We start from the raw sequence: 26,175 nt of genomic DNA, 5'->3' as shown, positions 1-26,175 counted from the left end.
CCCTACTATACATACACTTCCAAATATTCAGAAATCTCATCCTTTACAATGGACTCCAAGCCTTACCCATGACTGGGGTTAGGCTAATTGGCCTGTAATTTTCCGTCTTTTGCCTTACTCCCTTTATAAACAGGTATGTCACGTTAGTGATTTTCCAGTCCTCTGGGACCCTCCCAGAGTCTAGTGATTCCTGAAAGATACTACTAACACTTCCACTACCTCTTCAGCTATCTCCTTTAGAACTCTGGGGCGTAATCCATCTGGTCCAGGTTATTAATCCACCTTCAGGCCAGTTTTACTAGCACCTTTTCCCTGCTGATGGCCACCATACTTAGCTTTGCCCCCTGACTCTCCAATTTGTGGGAGATTAAACGAGTCTTCCACTAAGACTGACGTTTAGTAATTATTCAGTTCCTCAGCCATTTCCTTGTTCCCCATTAGTAGCACTCCACTGTCATTTTCTAGCAATCCAATGTCCACTTTTGCCCTTTATATATCTAAAGAAACTCGGTCTTCATTTATATTACTGGCTAGCTCACCCTCGTATTTAATCTTCTCCCTCCTTATGTCTTTTTCTGTTGCCCATCTGTTGGTCTTTGTAAGCTTCCCAGTCCTCTGGTTCCCCACTGCCCTTCGCCACATTATATGCTTTCTCTTTTGTTTTTATGCTATCCCTGACTTCCTTAGTCAGCCATGGTTCTCTCATCCTCCCTGTACCGTGATTCTTTCTCATAGGGAAGAATTTTTGTGCATCTCCTGAATTACTCAAACTTCTGCCTTTGCTGTTCCACTGTCTTTCCTACTAGGCTCCTCTCCAGTCAATTCTGCCCAGCTGCTCCCTCGTGCCTCTGTAGTTGTCTTTATTAAGCAGCAATACTGTTACACCGCTGATTCTATCTTCTCCCTCTCAAATTAGAGAGTAAATTCTATCATCTGATGATCACTGCCTCTTAAGGGTTCCTATACCTTAAGCTCCCTTATCAAGTCTGCCTCATTGCACAGTACCAAACCCAATATTGCCTGTTCCCTTGTGGGGTCCACAAGCTGCTCCAAAAGGCCATCTCGTTGACATTCCACGAACTCATTTTCTTGCAATCCACTACCAACATGATTTTCCCACTCCACCTGCACATTGAAATCCCCCATGATCAGTGACTTTGCCTTACTTACACATTTTTTCTATTTCCTGGTGTATCTCGCGCCCCAGCTCCTGGCTATTATTTGGAGGCCTGTATGTAACTCCAACTATGTTTTTTTTTTAAAACCTTTACGGTTCCTTAATTCTACCCACCCCACAGATTCTACACCATCTGACCGTACTTCATTTCTTCCTATTAATTTAATTTCATTTCTCACTAATAAGGCAACCCCACCCTCAGCTCACATCATACCTGCCAGTTTCAATCTGCACCACAGGCTCAATTACGTTATTACTTATACTGCATGCATTCAGATATAACACCTTCAGTCCTGTATTAACCCACCCTCTTCTAATTTTCAGAGATAACGGGAACTGCAGATGCTGGAGAATGCAAGATAACAAAGCAGCATCTCAGGAGCACAAAAGCTGACGTTTCAGACCTAAGCCCTTCAGAGGGGGGAATGGGGAGAGGGTTCTGGAATAAATAGGGAGCAAGGGGGAGGCAGACTGAAGATGGAGAGAAAAGAAGATAGGTGGAGAGAAGAGCATAGGTAGGGAGGTAGGGAGGGGATAGGTCAGTCCAGGGAAGACGGACAGGTCAAGGAGGCGGGATGAGGTTAGTAGGTAGGAAATGGAGGTGCAGCTTGAGGTGGGAGGAAGGGATAGGTGAGAGGAAGAACAGGTTAGGGAAGCGGGGGCAGGCTCGGCTGGTTTTGGGATGCAGTGGGGGGGGAGGGGAGATTATGAAGCTAGTGAAGTCCACATTGACACCATTGGGCTGCAGGGTTCCCAAGCGGAATATACGAGTTGCTGTTTTCATTTGTTTTTCCAGTGTTTGATGGCTAGCCCTTTCCAAACAAACATTGCCTGTGCTGAAGACTTTACTAACCTCTCCTGAGTTCTCCTTCCCTGTCATTTTTTCTCTGGTTTCCCCACATAGTTGAATCCACCACCACCGATGTTACCCTGCTGCTTTGTTTCCCACTGGGGCAAGTTTCACCATTCCCTGCTGCGCCACCACCCCCCTCCACCAACTTCCTAGTTTAAAGTCCTGTTGACCAGCCTGTTTACTCTTTTCGCTAGAACATTTCCGGTTGAGGCCCCTTTCTGACCCAAAACGTTAAACGTTTCTGCTGTTCTGATGCTGCTTGGCCTGCTGTGTTCATCCAGCTTCATGCCGTGTTAACCCTCTTTTCCGCACCACTCTTAGACACGAGAGATGGTCGTTAGGTAGAGTTGAGTGTCATTAGCGTACACGTGAAAAAAAATTGTAGGTTTTCGGATGATGTTAAAGGGAAGCATGCATGCATGCACAGGAGAGAATCAAAATAGGTCTTTAGCAGACCCTAGAATAACAGTGTAGGAACAAGAAGAGAAGACATCGTAAGTGATGCTTGGGCCATAATGGAATACTTAAGAGTAGATGTAGGCACGTACGTACTCACATGGTTTCATGACAGCGGAAAGAAGTTGTAGGAAGAATGTGAGAGACCTACAATATAAAAAGCTACTGACATGTCAAGTGGGGCATGGACAGATAGCTTACCTTTATCACAGTCATGTAGGATAACAATTATGATTTTGCTAAAAGCTGTTCCAGTACTGCAGTGGGGTGGAAATCAGATTGAAGGGATTCAAATATAGTTTTGGGAAAGATAGCATAGATATACAAAGTGGTAACATGTTTCAAAATACCAAATCTTCCCATAGGAATGCTTCTGGTAAATAGGTCAGAGAAAATACAGATACGAATATTCACTGATTCTGCATACCTGCTTTGCACGTTTTCTGGCTTCATCAAGTGCTCTTCCTCTCTCAACAGAACGCTGTACCACTTTCTCCCAACGTGATTGTACACTAAACAGCAAGTTTTTAATCAGAACCACATCCTGTTTTTGGCAGAGAAATTTTAACTGATTTCCAGTTTTATCCAGGTCAATGATTTGGTCACGATGAGAATTAACTTCATTAGCAAATATCTGGAAAATAGTAATAAGCATTAGCTAAACATTTTTGCACCTTTACCTTAGTTTTACACTCTCAGGACTCATTAGTAAATGCAAAGAAAGCATGCTGCAAGTGGTCAAAAAGTGCTGCTTTGCAGCTCTTCCTCAGTAAGAATCTCATTGTAAGTTGCAAGTCATTTCCTCTTATTTACCTTGGAGACAAGCCCCTTTCCTAAAATTTGACACAGCATACAGTGTAGCACAACAGCTCTTCTCTGTTACTAAAAGCATATGCTAGAAATCGGAAATAAAACAGTGTGGAAAAACTCAGCAGGTCTTGCAGAACCTGCACTGTGAACTACAGACAATGTTTCAAATCCAATATGACTCTTCAAGGAATCATGCTGGACTCAACATGTTAACTTTGTTTCTCTCTCCACAGATGCTTCATAGATTTGCCGAGTTTCTCCAACTCTTTGGCTTTTATTTCCCCAACACATCTGTTGTTTCATTATACGACTTCTAATATTTGAAAGTGATATTTTTGACCACAGTAAAGATATATTTAAATGCATTTGTGACTTGACTAAATAGCTTGTTAAATAGATGAAGTTCAGTTCAGCTCTTCATAATCATTCCAATATTTATAAACCGTCTCAAGCACAATTCAATTAATCTATCTTTAGAAACTACAAAGTGCAAAGAAAACGTAGAAAACGTTTTGGTGTATAAATTTTTTTTTAAAGATCCTGAGGTATGGTATCTGTCAATGCACACTTATGTTCTGAACTGCTGTCGTCTATATATCTTTGGTATTGATCAGTCACTCAGTCCCTGCCCTGAGCATTAATCAGATTCCATCTCCGTCCTGACAATCAAGCAGTTATCCCATTCAGCATATTGGGACACAGGGCAACTGATCAAAGAGCACAACTCATCGTGCATACAGGACAGTTATGCTGAGCCACACACAGAGTCCCAGTCCCTGTCGAGTATTGAGCAGTAATCATAACCTTGCTCTGATCAAAGTCTCCTTGTTCCTTTGAATATTGCACAGTGACTCTGTTCCATGTATGAGCATCTGTCCTGCCAAGTGGCTGCTCAGGCCCCAACAAACATTGAACTATCGTCCAATTCCCGACAGACTGAGCAACAACCTCATACCCAGTCAATTGCACTGACCAGTCCCCAAGGCCCGTATTCAAACAGTCACTTGATTCTTCTTTGAAAAGTGAAATGAAGCAGCCTCTTGATTCTATAGCCTCTAGACAGAGGCAATACCACTTTTTAACAATCCTCACACTAAAACATGAGGCTATCATTATTAGCTCCTCTATACCAAGGATAATTCAGAACTTCCAATACCTTATGTTCATCTATCTGGAAAAGTACTGTATCAACTATGAGACTAGGAGAAGCTGCAATGTTCAGACTTTGCTCTGCTTGAGTAAGCCAGTTAATGAAATCTTGCAAGGAATTCTGAAAGTCTGTTGCAAGATTGAGAGCATCTTCTAGCTTGGTCTGAAAATAAAAAAAAGTCATTTAATTATTATAGCACAGATTTCATTCATTAGTATATGTTAGTTCTCCATGGACCAATCTGCTTTGTTTCCTCCCCTCACCACACCCACAACTTTTTGTCCTTATCCTGCAACTGTTCTCTCTTCAGCAAATTATTTAGGTCAATAAAAATCCAAGATTGCTGGAGGGAAACATTAAGGACTGACACGACTATCCTTTTTAAACGTCACCCTCTTCCCACTTGCAGTAACAGGATACATTTTCATAAAATATTCCTACCTTCCCACTGTTGGTCCTGCTAACATTGTTGGCACTCCTACCTTCTTTTCCTCTATCCTTGCACTCATCAATTGCCACTTCTGTTCTAATAACGTGACGCACTGCTCAACATTTGATCCTGCAGCATCATCACGAGCACTCAGCAACAGCCGGCCTTTCTCGAGCAAGTTCTTGTATGCTTCCTCATTAGCATGAAATTCTTTGTAGAGTTCCTAAAAAAGAAAGCAATCTTTACAGCAAAATCATAATATGGACAAATTACATTCAAAACAAAATGTAATTTCATATCTCACAATCTATTTCTTTTGGCTTATAATAATCTACTCAATGTATGTATGCAAAAGGGCTCTACAAGTACTATTATTTTGTTACAGATAATTCAGAGCAGAATTTGCTGGCAAACGTAAGTATTTTATCAGATTCATGAAAGATCTTGTGTTATATTCTATTAAGTTTAAATATACAGGACAGCTATTTGATAGCTTACATTTTGTTTCCCATAAAAGATTGTGCGTTAGGAAGAAACTCAATGTATCTGTTTAATATCCAACTATCCATAATTTAAGTGAAATAAAACAGACATTTCTTACAATGGCATCATCTCATTAACATTGCACATCCGAATGCCAATCCATAATCAGAAATGGTGCATTAATGACTGTTTCAAGTTTACATTTAACATTCTTTTACCTATTTAGCATGATGCAGGTGGCATTTTGGAAAACTGTGATGGGATGCCTTCTTAAAGCATTGCAGTCCTTGTGCTATAGGCACACCCACAATGGTGTCAGGGTAGAAATTCCAGAACTGAGATCCAATGAAGTTCTAGTACCATTGTATCTTGAGGGGGGTATTCAATAAACAGCAGTAAGCACACTTTATCAAAAAGTGATGTTACAATGGGGGAAAATGTTAAAATTAACTGCAAACTGTGGAACAAGATACAATAACTGTTTGTACAGAGGAACTGGTAAATGTTTGCTCAAATGGAGAGAGAACTGGAAACAGAAGGAACAAAGTACACTATTTTAAATGGAGGTGCATAGATCGTTCAGCTTGTTATTGGGACAGTCCCCTCATTAACTCTAGCTGAAGCACCTTTGTGGGCTATGTTGTCATATGAGGTTTAGTTTTCAAATATTTGGTGAGTTCTGAATTCTTGAAGTGATGACTAGGACTTAAACTACTATTTTCAGTGGGAATGTCCAAGAGGTCTGGTTTAAAAGTATTGGACTACAGCCAAATTAAGCTCTACTCTTTGCAGAGTAATCTACTTTTCTAACAAATTTTCATTGCAGTCTTTGTCTAGTCCGAGTCTGACACTGTGCACTTGCCATTGAACTTCCTTTGTCATTTTATCAATTTTTCTGTCCCAATTTATGTGCATTGAACTACTCTTCCCACCATAAGAGTTTCCAGAAAATATACTGAATAGTTAGACTGATCAGCTCGCCCATATACGCTGACGTTATCTGGTTTTATTTCACCATTATTTACCTTGAGTCCACAATACTCTGTCTCTAAATTGTAAGAATGCTTGTTAAATACTCAGTACTGGATCAGAATAAATTTTCTCCAAGTGAATACTGGCACAATTAAAGCCCATGTTTCCAGTCCCCACCATACACTTAAATCCATTTCCATCCCTTGCGTTGGCAAATATCTGAGGCAGAATCACACTCTGTCATATTTGACCCAAGATGAATTTTCAACCACATCTGGGACATTGCTAGAACTGCCAACTCAAGCCCTGGCTCAATTATTTGTTGCCAGAACTTACATCAATCCATATATTACCTCTGGGCTTGAGTATTCAAAACACTCTTAGTCTGTCTCCCACATTCTACCATCTGCAAACTTGAGTTCATCCAAAAGTGGCTGCCTGCTTCAAACTCACCAAATTCCAGTCATTCATCACCCTGTGCTTGCTGATCCACAATAGCTCCTGGTTAAGTAATTGTGTGATCCTAAAATTATTCTCTATATTTTCAAATCCGTCTGTAACCTCTCCAGAGACCTGATTCTGCTGAGATGTGGACATTCATCCAATTTTGGCCTTCTGAGCATTACTGGTAGTTGTGCTTTCAGCTACCTGGGTCACGAGCTCTGAAAGTGCCTTTTTAAACACCAATTGTAACTAAAGTATTGCTTTTAAGTTACCTCTCATGACCTACCTTTTCAACGAAGCTATTTTCTGCCCTAGTATCTCCTGATGCAACTATCTGCCATACTTGGGTTAAATCCCTCCATTGAGCCTCAACACAATTTGTGGTTCATTGTGCTTTTTAAATGTAAGCTATCATTGTTGGTTAGATAGGATAAGATTCCTTCAAATTAAAAAAAATACAGCGCACACATGCAATGCCACTAAACGCGAGTAAGAGACAGACTGGAAATTCAAACTAAATATTTCTTAAAAACATGATCTTTAAGCTATTCTTTAAAAAGTCCAATTAAATTCCATCAAATGAAAAGAAAAATGGACGTTATTTTGAGAAATTCTTTGCTTTTGAGGGAGACTACAAATCACTTACCAAGTGGACATTCAGTTGTTCTCTGGCTGTCTCAGGTAAACCTCCAGTGGATTTGGATGCTGCCAACTGATTCTCAACTCGACTCAGCCACTGCAAGAAATCTTCAATCTCGCCATGAAAACCTTCAGCCTGTCAAACAAGAGGTATTTCAGAAAAAACACCAGTTGTCTCACACAATTTACTAATTTCCACTCAGAATATAGAAATCGACTGTCAATGCCAGCAGAATTCAAAAGCCTGAAGCACTGTAAATAAATATGAGTAACTCAAATTAGGTCATCACTTAAACAATAATTTAGCTTACAAATCAATCTACAGTTGTGGTCAACCAACAGTCCTAGGAACATCCAAACATTAAAGTACTAAAATTATACGAAAAAAGGGTATCACTCTTGCAATGTTGCAAAAACGAAGGCAACAGCATATTCAACGGAATGGAACTGCATTGAGACAAATGGATAGTGGAGAGGAAGAAAATGTACAATGTACGTCAAATTGACGGATGGCAATTTAGCTCTGCACTTATTGAGTGAGGGGTTTCATTTTCTGTTTACATAAATTATTTGAATGCAGGCATTAATGCCAATAATACCGATTCAAAAGCATGGAAAACTGGAGAACAATGCAGAATGTAGTCTGTTTACTGAAGTGGAAATATATGCTGCTGATGCAGTGCAACATGGAAAACTACTTAGTTGCACATTTTGGGACAACTAACTAAAACATATCTGAAGCTCAAGAATCCTTAGAGTGTTGAAACAAAGACTGAAAGATACAGATAGACAAATCTTTAATAGATGACATGCAGATCTAAAATGAAAAGCTAATGACATTCTGGATTTTATATGTTCGGATAAATTCTACAAAATTCAGGGATAGGTGTAAAACACTAGCTAAAACGTGTTGCAAACATTAAAGTTCATTATACTGTTATCTTTTGGTACTGCCTCTTGAAGGTAAAAATGAGAAAAAAATGTAAAGTGTCCTGCTCGGAATTCTGTCTGACAACCAGCCAGTGTAGCTTGGCTGCTTTGGGCCCCAGGCGAACTTACTAAGAAGGTGCATCATGCTCAGATCTGTAGGTAAAGGTAATGCAAGCTGTGTTCAACACATCAGTTTGCAAGTCTTACGGGGAGATGTTAAGAATGTCAGCTTTTATAAACAGTTATACTTTATGTCTTTGTTATTATCACTTTAATTCCAAGATAAAATGCTGGAAGTTTACAAAGAAGCTAATTAGTATTTTTAACTGGATATTGCCAAAGACATGAACTTTGGAAATAAGAATGTTCACAGAAAGTCACTGTACAAGGTTACAGGTTTTCGAATTCTTGGAAAAAAGTGAGCCTGCAGCCAAGCAACTGAAGGCAGAACATAGAGCAATTAGTTCTGCACCTGAAACAAAGAAAATGCTGATTGTATTGGTAACCCTTAGAATAAATATCAGTCTTGATACAGTTATTCCTTTATTTTTCTATTTTGCACCTAGGAACCTTTGTACTTAAGATGGCAACTTGGCACACTTTTCACTTTACTCCTGTACTTGAGTACATGCAACAAAAACAAACCTAATTCTAATTTTAAGTTATCTGACTGGGAACAGAAAAGTAAGGAAGCAAGCCATTAGGAGTTGAGAATGAAGCGTTCACTTAAGAGACAGTGTAATACATAACCGTGGCAAAATTTTTGGTTTCAAACATTAAATTGGGAATTTTCCATAAAATGCCTATTCAATAGTGTTCAGATGACTTAAAAACAAAGTTTCAGGAAAACTCAACAATTCTGGCAATATCTGTGGAGAGGAAAATAGAATTAACATTTCAAGTCTGATATGACTCTCCTTCAGGATTTTGAAGCTCGAAATTACATCTCTACAGATGCTGTCTGTTCGAGCTGCTGCACGATTCCAATTTTTATTTCAGACTTTCAGCATCTGCAGAATTTTGCTTTAACCTTAAGAGGATTGGATAAATACTCCTGGGAGTACCTATGCAAAAAGAGTACATGAGAAAGAAAAGGAAATTGGATTATAACTGAACAGGTGGCCATTTTGCCCACTGTAATTTCAAGGCTTCAGGCTCAGTCAGCAGGTTTTCATGACAGAAGTTTACAAATTGGCATACTACAAATTGCAGTCTGCAAGCACTCTTAATGGATGTAATTAATTTATAATTGGCCCCAGAATGAATAGCAAAGGAAAATACAGATGAAATGCTATTTAACAGGATCTTAAGCAGTGCCACACAAGAACTGCTTGTAACTTGTCTTTGTCTATTCAACATTTAAAAAGATACAAGTCTCCTCATTCTTCAGCTATCGAATACCTGCTGGAGAGCAGCTTCCAGTTGTTGTTCTCTCCCTTCAGTTTTCCAAAGCAGTGACTGCCAGCTCTGATTTAACTTATCTAATCGACGCTTTAGGTTGCTGGCATCCTCCCCTGCACTTGACTCCAGAAGTTCATTCCCAGCTTTATTTACAGTGTCGACCGTTGACTTGTGGGCAAGAACATCATTCTTCAATACCTGTGGGGAGTTAAAGTTCTATTTATCAAATATTTCACAAACAGGCTATCTCGATCCAACACGAACTATAAAGCAAACAGCATAATTTGAAAGACAAGCAGATCCTCAGCATCAATACAGAGAATGGTGGACAAACTCTCCGATGTCATGAGGTCTCTTGTTCAGATGCTGGAATTTATGTAAAACACTGCCATTTCTATTTCAATTCATAGAAAGTCCAGTCTTTGCCAATCACTACCACTTTCTCATCCTTAACACCTTGCTTTAAAAATCCACACTTTCTTCATAATGTGTTGTGGTCTCTCCCTATATTCTTGTCTTACCATCATTTACCTATTACCCAGGTTTACGTGTTTATTTTTCTGATGCTGGCTTTTGGAGGAATTTCCCCATCCTAAATTTCACTGTCTGCCATCTACCCAATCATTTATTCTTGGCTCTTTGCTCTTCACTTCCCTCTACATTCAAAAGCACTAAGGTAGTGAATTCTGTTATTCTTCATTTTCACAACATACAAGAGCAATTCTACTGTCTGACATCATATGATACATTTGTTGACTGAAGACCATATGTAGCAAAGAATGTCGAGCTTATATAGCACTATGGATTTGAAGATGGACCTTCAAATACAAAACACAATTTAAATTTATGACTGAATTTAAACCAATGACAACATTAACATATCATGTATAATGTATTAAACAGCCATGTTTTATCAATTAAGAACATTACCCAAAGCCCTATTGTTACTTTTACAACACCATATTAATTCTATTTGACTGTATGATCTAAGGGTTATACAGTTATGCAAATCACATCTTTGCAGAGGACAACTTAAATTGATTGCCATTACAATATACTATTTTGACGTACATGATGCTTGGCAAGTTCAATTTCTATGGCTTTTGGGTCTCCAGTAATTGGCTTTTGTCCATCCAATAGTTCCTCTGTATGATTCAACCAGGTCATAAGTTCAGCCAATGCATGTTGAAACTGACCCAGTGCCAGGAGGGCACCTTCTACCTTATGCTGTGGAGAAATAAGTTCACAATTAATCATTCAGAACAAATATTCTTTTATACTATCAAAAATGTTCACCCCAAGTCTCCCTGGGTCCGTAAAGAAATATTCTGTAATTCTGAATATAGAAAAATGACCAAACACCAAATATTGGAGCAGTACCTCAAGGTCAGTATGCTTATGTGACAATCCATTATATGCCAAAATAGCAAAGAGTGGTACACATGCCATCCAATGGTTTCTAGGAAGTAATAGGTAGGCACATATGGTTACTTTTGTACATCTATAAGTAGCTGCACTAAGAGCAGGAATGATGGCCTGGGGGTGGGTTCATTCCCTAAATTTGTTCTACGAATGTGGAGAAGACAGAGAAAGGATGAAAGGGCTTTCAGCTACGTTGCAGTCCTTATGTCCTACAATGGATTTATTCTGGATAAAAACACAAAATACATTAAATTTGATACTTTCCTCAAAAAAGATTGTTGTAGTATGGGAATGAATTAGGGTGAGGAAGCTATTTGACCCCTCTAGCCTGTCACACCAGTCAAGATCATTGCTGATCCGAGTGGAGGCTTTGACTTCACAATCCTGTTTACCCCCAATAAAAATCAACTTCCTTGTTAGCAAGGAACCTACTGACCTCTGCCTTAGAAATATTCAGCAAGCTTCACTTGCATCGCTCTCTGAGGAATACAAGTCTGATGACTCAAGACACAGATTAAAAAACAACTTCATCTCACTTTTTGAATTGTATTCCCTCATTCTGGTAATGTAATAATCTAGTAGAGCCCTTCACCTTCCCAACTCCCTCTGATCCAGTCAGAGGGGGGCAGGTCAAGAATAATCTTATTGTCTAGAGACAAAATGAGCTTTGAAATGGTAACTGAATGATTACTTAAATAGCCTCATCCCCCGCTGCAAAAGGTCCTGATGTCATGCGGGGAGACAATCGATTAAAAACTAGAGACCTCCTTGCAGGCTTGAGAGGGGAGGGGCTCCCCACTTCTATTCTTGTTATTTACTCACAAGATGTGAGTGTTGCTGGCTGGCCAGCATTTATTGCCCATCTCTACTTGCCCTTGAGAAGGTGGCGGTCAGCTGTCTTCTTGGACTGCTGCAAGTCTCTTGGGAGTATAAATGCTGTTAGGATGTGAATTCCAGGAATATGACTCAGCAACACAGAAGGACTGTGAAACGTTCCCAAGTCAGGATTGAGAGTTGGTGGAGGTGGAAGTTGCAAGTGGTGTTGTTGGTGTGTATCTGCTGCTGTTGTCCTTGTAGATGATCATGCTGGTAAATGATCAGATAACAAAGGAGCCATGGTGAATTTCTGCAGTATGTCTTGTAGATAGAGCACAATGCTGCTGCATAGCATCGATGATGCAGAGAGTGGATGTGGGGTTAATCAAGTGGACTGCTTTGGCCTGGATGGTATCAAGCTTCTTGACGGTTGAAGTTGTGCTCATCCAGATGGGAGTATTTCATCATATTTCTGATTTATACCTTGAAGGCAGTGGACAGGATGTGGGGAGTCAGAACGTGAGTTTCTTGCTGCAGGGCATCCTAGCCTGAGACCTACTCTTGTAATCACAGTGCTTAATATGACTAGTTCAGTTTAGCTTCTGGTCAATGATTGTTGATAGTGGGGAATTCAATTATGATAACATCATTGAATTCCAGGGGGTGGTAGTCATTGTCTAGCATTTGTACAGGGTAAACATTAATTGTTACTCGTCAGCCTGAGCCTTGGTATTTCCCAGATCTTGCTGCATTTGGATATGGGCTACTTCATTATGTAAGGAGGCATGAATGATGCTAAATGTTGAGAGTCATCAGCGATCATCTCACTTCTGACTTTATGAAGACGACCAGTGACAAAGCAGCTGAAAATGACAGGGCCAAGGGCACTACCTTGAAGAACTCCTGGCCAGATGTCCTAGAGTGGAGATGGCTGGCACCCAACCATCACAACTGTCTTCCTTTGTGCCAGCTATAACTCCAACCAGTGAGGAGTTTCTTTTTCTTATTCTTCTTCCTCCCCCCACCTCAGATTTCCACTGACTCCAGTTTTGAGGTCTTTTATGCTATACTTATTCGAATGTTGTCTTGAAGTCAAGACAGTCAACCTTAACCCTAACTAACTCTAGCCCTAATCTCACCTGCAGAATTGAGCTTTTTAATCCATGTTTGAACCACAACTGCAATGAAGTCAGGAGCCATGTGGCCATGATGCAACTCACACAGGATGTCAGTAAGCAGGTTAATGCTAAGTGCTGCTTGATAGTACTGTTGTCAACACCTTCTGATGATGGAGGGTAGGCTGATGCAGTGATAATCAACTGGGTGGGATTTTTCCTGCTTTTTTTCTATAGGACATACCTAGGAAATTTTCAATTAGTCAGGTAAATGCCAGTATTGTGTCTGTGTTGGAATAGCTTGGTTAGGGGGTGGCAGGTTTTGGGGCAAACAATACAATCGCCGTAATGTTGTCAGGATCTGTAGCCGCTATAGTATTTCATCATATCACATGGAGTGGATTGAACTGGCCAAAGACAAATCCATGATGCTGGAGACCTCTGCTGGAGGCTGAGATAGATCATCCAATTGGTCCCTCTGGTTGAGGCTGACATGAACACTTCAGCCTTGTTCTTTGTGCTGGGCTCCCCCAACTATAGAAGATGGGGATATTTGCAGAGCCTTCTCTTCCAACGACTTTTTTTTTTAGTCCACCACCAATCACGACTGGATGTGGCAGGACTGCAGAGTTAGTTTGGCTTTGTTGTTTGTGGAATCACTTAGCTCTATCACTTGCTGCTCATGTTGTTTGGCACACCAATAGTACTGCTTGTACCTTCACTAATTTTCAACATCTCATTTTTAGCTATGTTTGGTCCTGCATTCTTCATTGAGCTATTGTATACTGTGGGTCCATAGAGGGTTATCCAGCAGCAAGTCCACACTCTTGGAAGACAGAAGCTGTAGTTGTGCAGAACTGTCAATATTAAATGTTGTGTTAGGCAGGATCCTGTGCTCATTTCTGAAGCTAGACTTGAAGCAACATGTTCTGCTTAGTTGTTTGTATTGAGGAATCTAATAAATGATGGAAGTATGACTTAATAATACTTTATTACGATGATAATAAGCATAGTATTTTTGAACAGAATTACTGAGAAAGCCATTTAGGTCATTGTGCATGTAGGCTCTATTATCTCACAACATATAACAGCAGGCTAATCTCCTCCCTTTTCCCCATATCATTCACAACATTTGTTTCCAAAAAAATCCACTGCCCTCTTAAAAGCCTCAAGTGCACCTGCTTCTGCCATATTTCCAGACAATGTATTCCATATCCTTACACTGCACTGTGTAGAAGTTACTTGGTCTCACAGCACCCTTGCTTCATATGCACATCACTTTAAACATACAACCTAAATTCTTTGCCAGTATAGTACTGTAGTGAATGTCAAAACTTGATGTTTTTGCATTAACTCCCTCAAGCCCTTCAACTGATGCATAAATAATGAACCTGAGTGTACAACTTGGGCCATTGGTCCGTCTCCTTTTTTGTCTTTTATGGCTTTCCAAAACTGGAAGATGTAATAACTGGCTGAAGCACTGGTAATGTATTGTTACATCATACCAATCTATATACTGATAGTGCAGACACAATAGAAACAATACAACAATAACAAGTCTTAATTATAACAGGTCACTTGTACCTGTCTGAGAATAATCTTTTCTCCCAGATCTTCCCAGAGGTGTTTGAGCTCTGTCAGTGGCTGCTGAATTATGTCACGGTCTGTTTCATCTGAGGCTCGCTTAAGCAGTAGCTCCCCCTGGTGGTTCAATTTTTCCATCTCTATTTGCTGCTGATAAACCTCCATTTTAAACTCCTGTGGAGCGCAAGTGCAGTGAGAAAGTATCATCCATTAGGACACATTAAATATCAACATATAAAATTGTAACAAAGTTAAAATAAAAGCCACATTATGATGCCTTTCCTCTCCGACCTAGTTCACCAGCTTTCGCACATCAACTTTGAAGATTTTGGCACGTTACTTAGTACAGGTTTGTGGACAGGGTACAGTGCCAAATGATACTTCAGATACATGTGCAAACAGTAATGCCAGCAGCTACGAAATGAAAAGGACAGTTGTCACTACACTCAGAATTTGATCCAATGGCTGAGGCACTTGGTATGGCCACTGCCAAATTGCATAAATTGGTCAAGTTAACTAACACTGCAATCTAACGATGGATATTAGGCACCTTTTTCAACCCATTAAATGAGATGAAAGTTTATTTTAGATAAAAACCAAGATGAAATGTATGTGAATCAATGAAAAACAGTAAAAAAGTGGATAACCAAGTGTGGAGGTGGATGAACACAGCAGGCCAAGCAGCAGAGGAGCACAAAACCTGACGTTTCTAGGCCCGAAACGTCAGCTTTTGTGCCGAGATGCTGCTTGGCCTGCTGTGTTCATCCACCTCCACACTTGGTTATCTTGGATTCTCTAGCATCTGCAGTTCCCATTATCACAGTAAAAAAGTGGGTAACTACTTTTGTTTGGTACTGTTGATTCCTTCTAATAGTTTGTGTATGTTGCATATTATTTTGCTGTATGTTTACCCACCTTCATTTCGTTTATTTGTTGTTTCACTGTGTTGATATCTGTGCCAACTGGACACATCTCGCCAAGTTTTATCACAGTATTATCCAGCCAGTCAAACATTGCCTAAACATCATAGCAGATCAAAAAATATTATTCAAATTAGTATTTCATTCACATATACAAATGATGCTATGCAGAATATTCCTTACTTGCAGTGAATCTTGGTATTGCACAGCTGCCTGCATGACGTCGTCCAGTTTGTCCATTCGCTCTTTCCACGCTTTGTTCAGGTTATCCCATGCGTAATTGAGCTAGAAAATAGTTGAGATAGAATCCATTAGAAACAAAACATGGCGGTACAACAACAAATGCCACCCACACTGCATCTTCAGTAGGTTTCATAGAAGCAGAATTTGATAAAATAAGGCACTTGTAATAGGTAATAGGAACTGCAGATGCTGGAGAATCCAAGATAACAAGGTGTAAAGCTGGAAGGATGCAGCAGGCCAAGCAGCATCCTAGGAGCAGGAAAGCTGACATTTTGAGGATCTAGGCCCGAAACGTCAGCTTTCCTACTCCTAAGATGCTGCTTGGCCTGCTGTGTTCATCCAGCTCTACACCTTGTTATCTCGTACATTTGAGGTGGTATTAGGGCAGTAACCAAAAATCTGGTCATTTAGATAGGTTTTAGGGAGTGTCTTAAAAGGAAGAGAGGTGAAAAGGTTTAGGGAGAGAATTTCAACACTTAAGAGCCGTGGTAGATAACTGCATTACTACCAATGGTCAAATGAAGAAAATTGGGAAGATGCAAGAGGCTGGAAATGGGAAGGAATTACAGCAAAACTGAAGGAGGAGTAACCTTGTCTGAAAATAGCCTGTATAATCTAATGCTTCCTACTCACTTGTCCATTTTGTACTCAATGAAACTCATTCAATTTATAATAAACAAACCATCTAAATACCAGCAAACTGTTCATGTGAGAGACCAGTTTATCAGTAAGCCACATACTTTACTCAGTTTAACAAGTAATAAATTGAGCACCCTTCCTTACATTTAGTGCTTCATCATAATTATCATCATTCCATTAAGGCTTAACTCTACAAATCGAGAATTAACTTTTTTCATTCAGCCAGCCATTTGACATGCAAAATGTTCATTATGTCGCAGGACATGTTATAGTATCATCAACAGTACTACCGTTGTTGAAAATATTGTACTGCTTTTAGATTTAAATATATTTTTATATTCAATTAGTGAAACAGACACCTGATGAGGCTCTTGCCTCATGCTCATTAATGTCTCAATCAAGTTCTAACAAACTGGTATCATTGAAACTCTGAGCTGGATTAAGGCATTTGGCCATTTGACCCATCAAGTCTGCTCCTTCATTTGATATGACTATCGCTGATATTCTCTCTCAATCCCATTTTCTCCACCATCCCCTTGAAGTCTTTAAAATCTAGAAACTTATCTTACCTTGAATATATTCAGTAACTTTGCCTCCATAGCCTTCTGTGGTAGAGAATACCAGAGGTTCACTACCCTTTTAGTGAAGAAATCTTACCTCATCTCAATCCCAAATGGTCTAACCCCACCCTGAGAATGGCTCTTCTGATTCTAGTGTTCCCAACCAGGGGAAATATACAGTAAGTTCAGCCCTGTTTGGATTTTTTAATGTTTTATTCAGATCCTCTCCCATCCTTTTAAATTCAAGTGAATACACGCCCAGTTGAACCAATCTCTCTTTAGAGGACAGGCCTGCCATCCCCTTCATTAGGCTATTGAACATCTGCTGCACTCTATCTGTGGCAAGTATACCCTTTCTAAGGTAGGGAGACCAAAACTGCACACAGTACAAGCTCTAGCTAAGACCTGGACTAAACTGTGGTAAGACATCACCTTTTCCAAATTCAAATCCTCTCAAAATAAAGGTCAATATACAATTTGCCTTCCTCAATGCTTGCTGCAGCTACCTGTTGGCTTTCATTGACTGGTGTGCAAGGCCTCCCACATCCCTTTGTACAGCGATAATGGGAACTGCAGATGCTGGCTCTCCCTAATTATTCCAGAACCCTCACCCCATCCCCCTCTCTGATGAAGGGTCTAGGCCCGAAACGTCAGCTTTTATGCTCCTGAGCCTGCTGTGTTCATCCAGCCTCACATTTTATTATCCCTTTGTACAGCCACACTTTCCAATATATCACCATTCAAATAATATTCTGCCTCTGTTTATTGCACAAAGTATATAACTGCACATTATGCAATGTAGCACTGGATCTGTCATCAGACCATAAGACACAGGAGCGGAAATCAAGCCATTCAGCCTCATCGAGTCTGCTCCACTATTCAATCATGGCTGATAAGTCCCTCAACCTCACTCTCCTGCTTTCTCCCTGTTACCCCCGATACCCTTGATAACCATAAGACACATTTTCCCACTCACTCAACTTTTTGAAATCACGTTGAAGTCTCCTTAAATCTTTCAAGAAAGACTGCTGCCCAGTTGTCTCACCAGCAAATCTGGAAAAAGTGCATTTGATTCCCTCATCGAAGTAATTTATATATGCATTGTAAATAGTTAGGGTTCTTGTGGAACTCCACTAGCCTCTGCCTGCTTTTTGTGTAAAGGCCCATTATTCTCACTGTTTCATATTTCTCAACCAGTTCTCAATCCATGCAAATATATTATCTCCATCCCATATATTTCAATCTAGAACACGTTATTACTTATTCATCATTATTTCAAATAATATTTTACATGCATGCAAACACAGTTAATAGCAGGAGTTGGCCATTTAGCCCTCAAGCCTGCCCCACCATTCAGTAAGATCATAACTGATCAGATTTTAACTTCAAATCTCACCGACCCAACAACTTTTCACCTCTTTCAAAACAAAAATCTACTCATCTCGGTCTTAATTCAAACACGCTGCTTTCACTGCCATTTCAGGAAGAGAGTTCCAAGGCCTGTCAATATTTAAATTATTGTGCCTCACCTCTGTTTTAAAAGGACAACTTTTGATTGTTAAGTAGCGACCTCATGTTATTTATGTAAATTGCCAACAGTTGAGGTCTAGCACTAATCCATGTAGCACACTACCTGTTACATCTTGCTAACTTGAACGAGTTCAATTTAATCGTGTTTTCATCCTCTGGTTAGTAAAGCAATCTTCTATCCATGCCAATGTGCTACACCTTTACCATGTGACTTTAGTTTCTGTAATAATCTTTGATGTGGCACATTATCAAATTCATTCTGGAAATCTAATTACAGTATATCCATTAGTTCTGCTTTATCAACAGCACATTACCTCCTCAGGAGAACTCAAACTGACTGGTCAAATATGATTTATCTTTCACAAAACCATGTTGACGTTGCCCGATTACCCTGATCATACCCAAGTACCCTGCTATAACTTATTTAATAGTAGCTAACATTTTTAAAATGAAAAATATTAAAGCTAACTGACCTGTAGTTTCCTATCTGCCCTCCTCCCTTTTTCAACAAAGGAATTATTTTGACAATCATTCAAACTAATGGTATTATGACTGGATCAAAGGAGTTTACCTAAGTTAAAAACAGTGCATCAACTGCCTCACTAGCCACTTATTTTAAGACCAGAATGCGGGCACTGCAGCTCCTGCAATTTTCTCAGCATCACTTCTCTGATGATTTTGAATTTTTGGAGTTGCCCACTCCTTTCTATATCCTGATTTATCATTACTTCTAGGATGTCACTTGTATCCTTTATACTGAAGACTGATTGAATTTACCTGCTAAATTCATCTGCCATTTCCTTACATTCCATTATTAATTCTTCAGTCTCACTTTCTACAAGACTAATGCTCACATTACAATTGTCTTCAAATATTTATGGAATCTCTTAATACCTGTTTTTATGCTGCTGGCTAGCTTTCTCTTGAACTCTATTTCCCTCTATCAATTCTTTGATCATTCTGTGCAATCTTTTAACCTGCCACCTGTTTGCTCTGGCTAGTTCTGCTCTCATGTCCTCATAATTCCTTTTATTAATGTTTAAAAAAAATAGTGAAAGCACTCCTCTCTTGCAAACTGAATGCAAAATTCAATCATTTTATGGTCTTTATTACCTAGGGGCCTTGTCGCTATGATGTTATTAGCAATCCCGAGGTCATTGCATAATTTTACCTCATCTATACTTTTCTTCACTTCTGGTTTTTCAAATTCTCCACAAGCAAAGATGAGGTCCGCTCCCAGGATTCGTACAAATTCCAACTCTTCATGGAGTCCATCTGTCTCTTCTTTAATTGTCTGAAATTAACAGAATATTACCTGAAAAATGTTATTAATTCTAAGCAGCTCCCACCTTACAATCCATTGTTTTGGAAAACAATTTTTTTTAATGATTTCATTAGACAAATAAATAACTATTTAGAACATACTTATAACTGATTGATGAGAACAATAAAAAATTAATATTTGAGCCATATCCATACCTCTGCCGCCTCTTGCTGTTGTTTAATGATTGAGGGGTCAATACCAGGACTCTCCAGGTCTCTCACTATGTCCTGTGTGTCCTTAATGGTGGTCAGCAAGGCAGCCATGTCACACCAGAACTTTTCAGCCAGATCAAGTACATCCAGAAGTTTAATCTCTCTCTCTTCACCACGACTTTTGATATCTTCCCAGTAAAATACCATCTCATCCAATTTGTCTTGAATGGCTAAAAAAAATTACAGATTGGAAGAAAGTGAGCGAGAATATTTAAGATGTTCCTGTGCCTGACTGATGGTCACAGAAGGATCAGACACTGCCAGAAAGGAAGCCCTCAGAGTAGGGAATACAGGGTAATCAGCGTAATATTTTATATATTAAACTCTCTGAAAACTGACTTTTCAGCGCAGTGCTGGCTGTTTAGAACCCGATCCAAGTTGAGTCAGTTACTACTCAACTGTGCAACAGCAGGAAAGAAATTTGATCATTTGTATTAGACAAGTTGTATTAAAACTACTGTTACTTGCAACAAATCGATACACTTGATGTCTCTATGTCAAATGTAGAAATGAAATTACTGCAGCCTTTGATAAATGTGTACAACTAAATCTGTTCAGATACACTCTGTTCAGTCTAAGTACCGAATCAAAGGCAGCATGATCTCTCTTTTTTAATATTCCAATCCAATGAAGCAGTGACCAAAATCAGCATGAAATGAGCAACAGATTATTCAAAACTAATACAAGTCCCTTACAGTTAGAAACAGTAGAATTGGTAATTGAGAACAAGAAATTGGCAGGCCTATTAAACTATATTAGTTACATCTTCACATGGGAATACTCAAATAATTTCCCAGAAATGCTAGATCAGCAAGGGTGTATTGTGAAGGATGAACTGAAGGCGATTAGTATTTGCAAAATCATAATGCTGAAGAAATTAACTGGACTGAACGTTGATAAATCCCCAGAGTCTGATAAGCCATATCCCTTGGCAATGAAGGTGGTGGCCAGGTAGTGCATTGGTTGTCACATTACAAAATTCTGTAGTCTCAGCAGATTGGAGAATGGAAAACATAACACCCACAACTTAAAAAAATGAAGAATGAAGAAAACTGGGAATTAGATTAGTTGGCCTGATATCAGCAGTTAGGAAAGTACTGGAGTCTATTATAAAGGACACGCTAACAGGACTCAAAATACCAGTGGGATTACACAAAGTCAGCACGGATATACAAAAAGAAAATCTTGCTTGACAACTCTTCTAGAATTTTTTTGAAGATGTACTTAGTAGAATAGAGAAGGAAGGGTGAACCAGTGGATGTAGTATATTTGGGCTCTCAAAACAACGTTGATAAAAGGTTCATTTAAAAGTTTAGGGTGCTATATCAAAGCATACAGGGTTAGTGATAACATACTGATATGGATTAAGAATTGGTTAGTAGACAGGCAACAAATGACAGGTAGGAACAAATGACTCTGGGCTGGAATGCACAAATGGAATACTGCACAGATCAGTGCTTGGCCCCAGTTACACAACATCGTTGATTTGGAGGAGGGAAACAACTGTAATATTTCCAAATTTGCTGCTGATATCAAAATAGATTGAGTGTGGACAGGAGGATGTAAGGATGCTTTAAGGATACTTAGACAATTTGAGAGAGTGGGCAAATGCATTGCAGTAATAATATAGTTAAAATGTGAAGTTATTCTCTTGGTAAGAAAGCCAGAATTGCAAAGTATTATGTAAATGGTTATAGATCAGGAAGTGTCAATCTACTAACAGACCTGGCTGTACCAATGCCCTTTAGGGAAGGAAGCTGCCATCCTTACCTGGTGTAGCCTACATGTGACTTGAGGCCCACAGCAATGTCGTTGCCGCTGAACTGCCCTCTGGGCAATAAATGCTGTCTGGCCAGCAACACCCTCATCCCATGAATGAATAAAAAGAAACTTTAATACCAGTCATTAAAAGACAACATGGTGTTACAGCAAACAGGAAATTAAACAGTAATGCGGCCTTCATTGCAATTTGAGTACAAGAGCCAGGAAGTCTTAAGCTGTAGAAAAATTAATGATATCACATCTGGAACATCCTGTGGTATTTATCACTAAGAGAGATATACTTTTGCAGGAGAAGTGCAGTGAAGATTCATCAAATTGATTTCTGGGATATCATATGAGGAGAGATTGAGTTGACTGTATTATATTCACTTGCGTTTATAATAATAAAAAGGGATTAAACTGAAATGTAAAATTCTGACAGAACTGGATGCACTGAATGACACTTACTCTGGATAGGGGGTCCCGAACAAGAAATCTCAATCTCAGGATGTGTGGTAGGCATTTCAGAGTGAGATGAAGAATAATTTCTTCATTGAGAAGACAGTGATTTTGTGAAACTCTATCGCAGAAGGTGGAAGAGGTCAGGTCACTGAATAGACTTGAAAAAAAAGACAGATTCTACATGCTAAGGGTGTCATGGATTAGTGAGACAGTCCAGGAGCAGAGCATTGGAGATACCATATCAGCCACAATCCTGTTGAATTGTAGGCTTGCTTGGCTGAATGGCCAACTCCTATTTTCTATATTTCTAAGACACATATAAAGAACTCTTTCAATTTTGATATGCCAGTTCCATCACGATAGGTGGGTTACTCCAAGACATCCAGTACATTCCAGCACAAAACACTGACATAGCCATAAATGCCAAATTAAGCCTAGGTTATCAGTCATTGCACCTTTCTGTAAATAAAACTTCTGTTGCACAAATCAACTGTTGATAATTAGGCCAGTAACTATATTTCAAGAACAATTAATTGATCCTATTTAACTTGTACATTCTGAGTTGGTGTTAGGCAGTGTACGAAATGAAACCTTTTCCCCCCCCATTTGTTTGTTTCCTGAATTGAGTGCAATACAAATTTGAGGTAAAAGTAAATACTATCATATTAACACCAAGTTTTTTAAAGACGTTCTCAGAATATCCCAAAGCGTTTTACAGTAAAACATTATAACATATCAGTCCCCTGACTCCTGAACGATGGACTGCAAAAATTTAACATTAGAGGGATGGTGATTAGTCTTGTTGTTATGTATGAATTCAAAACTTAATGTTCAATACCTTTAGCTGCAGGATCTTCATCTGCTCCAGATGACCGTCCAATCAATTCCTCACCACGACGTTTAAGAGCTTCAAAAGATGGCTGAAGTTTTTCAAGCTCCATTGCAATATTTTTGTTCTCATTGATGTGCTCTTTGATTTTCTCAACTTCAGCTGGTATTGATGGAGGCATCCGCATCCGATCAACAATGTTTTCCAGGGACTCTAACATTGGATCAATCTTATCATGGAACTAAATAGATCATAAATAAAAGGAAGTGCAGTTAACATTGTTTTAGGTAAGGATGATTCTGAGAAAATTTCAATGTGCAGCAGAAATTATCAGTGCAAACTTGAATGAAGCAATGAGCAGCACTTTTTTTTATTGGAAGCTTTCTGGATTGTGTGCAAATAAAATTTGTTCTTGCATCAAAATGTATGATAAATGATTCACGAGGGATTGCACAGTTTAATTCACTTAAGGCTAATTCACCTCGATTTTCGAATGAATTTCTACGATTATGAAACCATTAGAAATAAAAATATGGAATTATTGGAATAGAAACATTGACACTACAACTTTGACAAAACACGGCCTTCAAAAATAGTCATATATTCAAGATCAGTTGTATTATATATCTGTATTTGGAGTAAGGGCATTTATTCTGAGTAAACAGACTTGTCATTTTTCTTTTGGTAGTTCACTCTCATTTAACTTGAGCTATTGAAAGATTGGGCTCGAGATGAATAAAATTGTGCTGTAGTCACAATCAATGGTTGATTATCTTCCGAATGTGAATAATCCACAAAAAATTAAATTCATCGTTGAAAATTACACTCTTATCCAGGTGCATGAAAAAAGCTTGCAATAAATCTGCAACAGAATATAAATTTAGCTCATGATGTAATTTAGTTAATTTGGTATTGAAAATGCTTGAATTTTTTACATAATTTTGCACCTTATCAAACTAAAAGGTGGAAGACTACTTATAATTACTTACTTTGTTGACTTCAAATATAATTAACATTACTGACTTGCATCATTCGAAGAGTAAACAGAAATTTATTCGACTCATCAGAAAAGCATTTTTAAATAAATCCCGAACCAAGTTAATTCTTTTAACATGTGACAAAATAAGTTATTTTACTTAAAAGCAAATGTCTCAACACTTCAAAATGCTGAATTACATTCTAGAACTTGCTTATCAACTTATGAGACCTATTCCATACATTAAAATCATGTGAATAACTGAACAAGCACTAAATATAGCTGGAAATCAGCTCAAATGACAAAGATTGGGAATATTAACAATTTTTTTTCAGAGATATAAATACTATTATTATAGTTCCACTGAATCATATCACAGCAGAGTCTGGTTTTGTAGTAAATTGTATTACTAGTCTTGAAAAATTTCTTTTCACTCTAAAACTGAAAGTTAAATTAAACTCACATGGTTGGGAGGAAACTACTTTCTCATATGGCTACAGAGGTCCTAACTTAAACTAAGTTGAGATCGCAATCATTTAAGAAATGGCAGGTATTCACATTTCAGCATTGCCTGTCTGAGCATAACTGTCAAAGTAATCAGGTGAGAAGTGGAAATGGAATGATCAATCTGGTGGAATACAACATTTTTGAAGTTGGACTCAGGCATATCATTAGACTAGCTGAGAGGTATGTTTTAATCTAATTTGGACACTGCATTAGAATTAAAAAGGATAAGTCGCTCAATAATATAAGAACAGGTCAAGAGCCAAAAATGCTAATTATTTTTAAACAAAAGTGGCTTTGTCAATTACAGCGATGCAAAAGAAACAATTTTAAAAACAAACAAATTTACTTGGTAAAATACAGCAAAGTTGAACCCACAACTATCCTACAAATAAGTGGGCTTTCAGAGTAGCTGTAAATATAAATTGTGTGCGCACTGTTCAAAGGCTGTCAAAGTTTCAGGTAACAGATACAAGCTAAAATGGAAGAGCAATCCTAAAGTGCAGCAGTCGATTTTCCAAGGAGCTCTGCTTACCTCAGCATGCTAATGAGCAGATGATGAACACAACAATTAAACACAACGCAGCAGGTGATGTCGGCAAATAAACATTTAATTCCACGAGTTGAGCAGAATGGAAAACAAATGACATGTTAGTATGAAAACACAATGAAGGGGGAACACAAGGGAATGCATCGAAAGAGACAAATATGGAAGGGATACACTTTACAAACATTCCTGATGCTTATGACGTGTGAATCTGCATGTCATAATATTCTCTCCATTCTGCTGTACTCATTCCTATCCTACGCTGCTTCTAACACTCTTAATTCCCACTAGGTGACTTTATCAACACCAGTGATGAACAGAGTAACCAGTAAGCAAGTATGAATAATCAATTATATGAAGAAATGTGTCAATTTAGAGAAGAAAATGGGTGCTCAGTCATTTCCTCACAGGGTGAAACTTGCAAACAAAGTGCAATTCATCATGGAGTTGCTAACTAGGAATGCTCTCTTCATTCATCAAAAGTCACCAACATTTCCATTTATTGTCAATTAATTCATTATTCATAAACAAAATGAATACCATCCAAAAATCCCCATGCAAAAATCTAGGATCTCCGGAGTACCTGAGCAGACTGAGAAATTGCTTCATCCAAAGCCAAAGCCCGCTGTCTCGCATCCTGCTTTATTTTAGCATAAAGTTCTTCAGCTGTGGCGTATTTTTCATGAATCATTTTACCCTCATCAGAATTCAAAACCATCAGCTGAGGGCCAATCTTCATCAATTTATCAATATGAGGCTTATGTTCAGAGATTGATTCACGGAGTTGCTGTTTAGGGAAAAAAAAACAGATCTCAAATTTGATAGAATTCTAAATACACAGTGATCTGAAATGACACCTCTTGAATTATATGAAACAAAATATCAAAAGGGCAAATTCAGCACTTTGTGCTTCACTGGTGGGTGGGCCACACTCTCAGTCTGTGTTGGAACATAACCACAATACTCAAATAACATTAGACAATTTG

The 26,175-nt window shown here is 38.7% G+C and overlaps 1 protein-coding gene across 19 annotated transcripts in view; it reads right to left on the bottom strand.

The window, feature by feature from the left end:
• Positions 1–26,175, bottom strand: part of macf1a (microtubule actin crosslinking factor 1a) — a 545,346-nt gene that overhangs the window by 53,047 nt on the left and 466,124 nt on the right. For all 19 annotated transcript variants that reach the window (XM_059654271.1, XM_059654278.1, XM_059654275.1 and 16 more), the window contains 13 exons: positions 25,773–25,976; positions 23,172–23,403; positions 20,054–20,280; positions 19,746–19,868; positions 15,786–15,887; positions 15,598–15,699; positions 14,683–14,856; positions 10,817–10,972; positions 9,746–9,943; positions 7,422–7,550; positions 4,929–5,099; positions 4,453–4,608; positions 2,914–3,120 (listed from right to left, as the gene is read on the bottom strand). In XM_059654271.1, the coding sequence (XP_059510254.1) occupies positions 2,914–3,120; positions 4,453–4,608; positions 4,929–5,099; positions 7,422–7,550; positions 9,746–9,943; positions 10,817–10,972; positions 14,683–14,856; positions 15,598–15,699; positions 15,786–15,887; positions 19,746–19,868; positions 20,054–20,280; positions 23,172–23,403; positions 25,773–25,976 (2,181 nt within the window). The remainder of the gene's footprint in view (positions 1–2,913; positions 3,121–4,452; positions 4,609–4,928; positions 5,100–7,421; positions 7,551–9,745; positions 9,944–10,816; positions 10,973–14,682; positions 14,857–15,597; positions 15,700–15,785; positions 15,888–19,745; positions 19,869–20,053; positions 20,281–23,171; positions 23,404–25,772; positions 25,977–26,175) is intronic.

Source organism: Stegostoma tigrinum, chromosome 24 (genome assembly GCF_030684315.1).
Source record: "Stegostoma tigrinum isolate sSteTig4 chromosome 24, sSteTig4.hap1, whole genome shotgun sequence".
Classification (NCBI taxonomy): Eukaryota; Metazoa; Chordata; class Chondrichthyes; order Orectolobiformes; family Stegostomatidae; genus Stegostoma; species Stegostoma tigrinum.
Note: the sequence above shows the minus strand (reverse complement) of the source record. Positions and strands in the feature narration are given on the sequence as shown.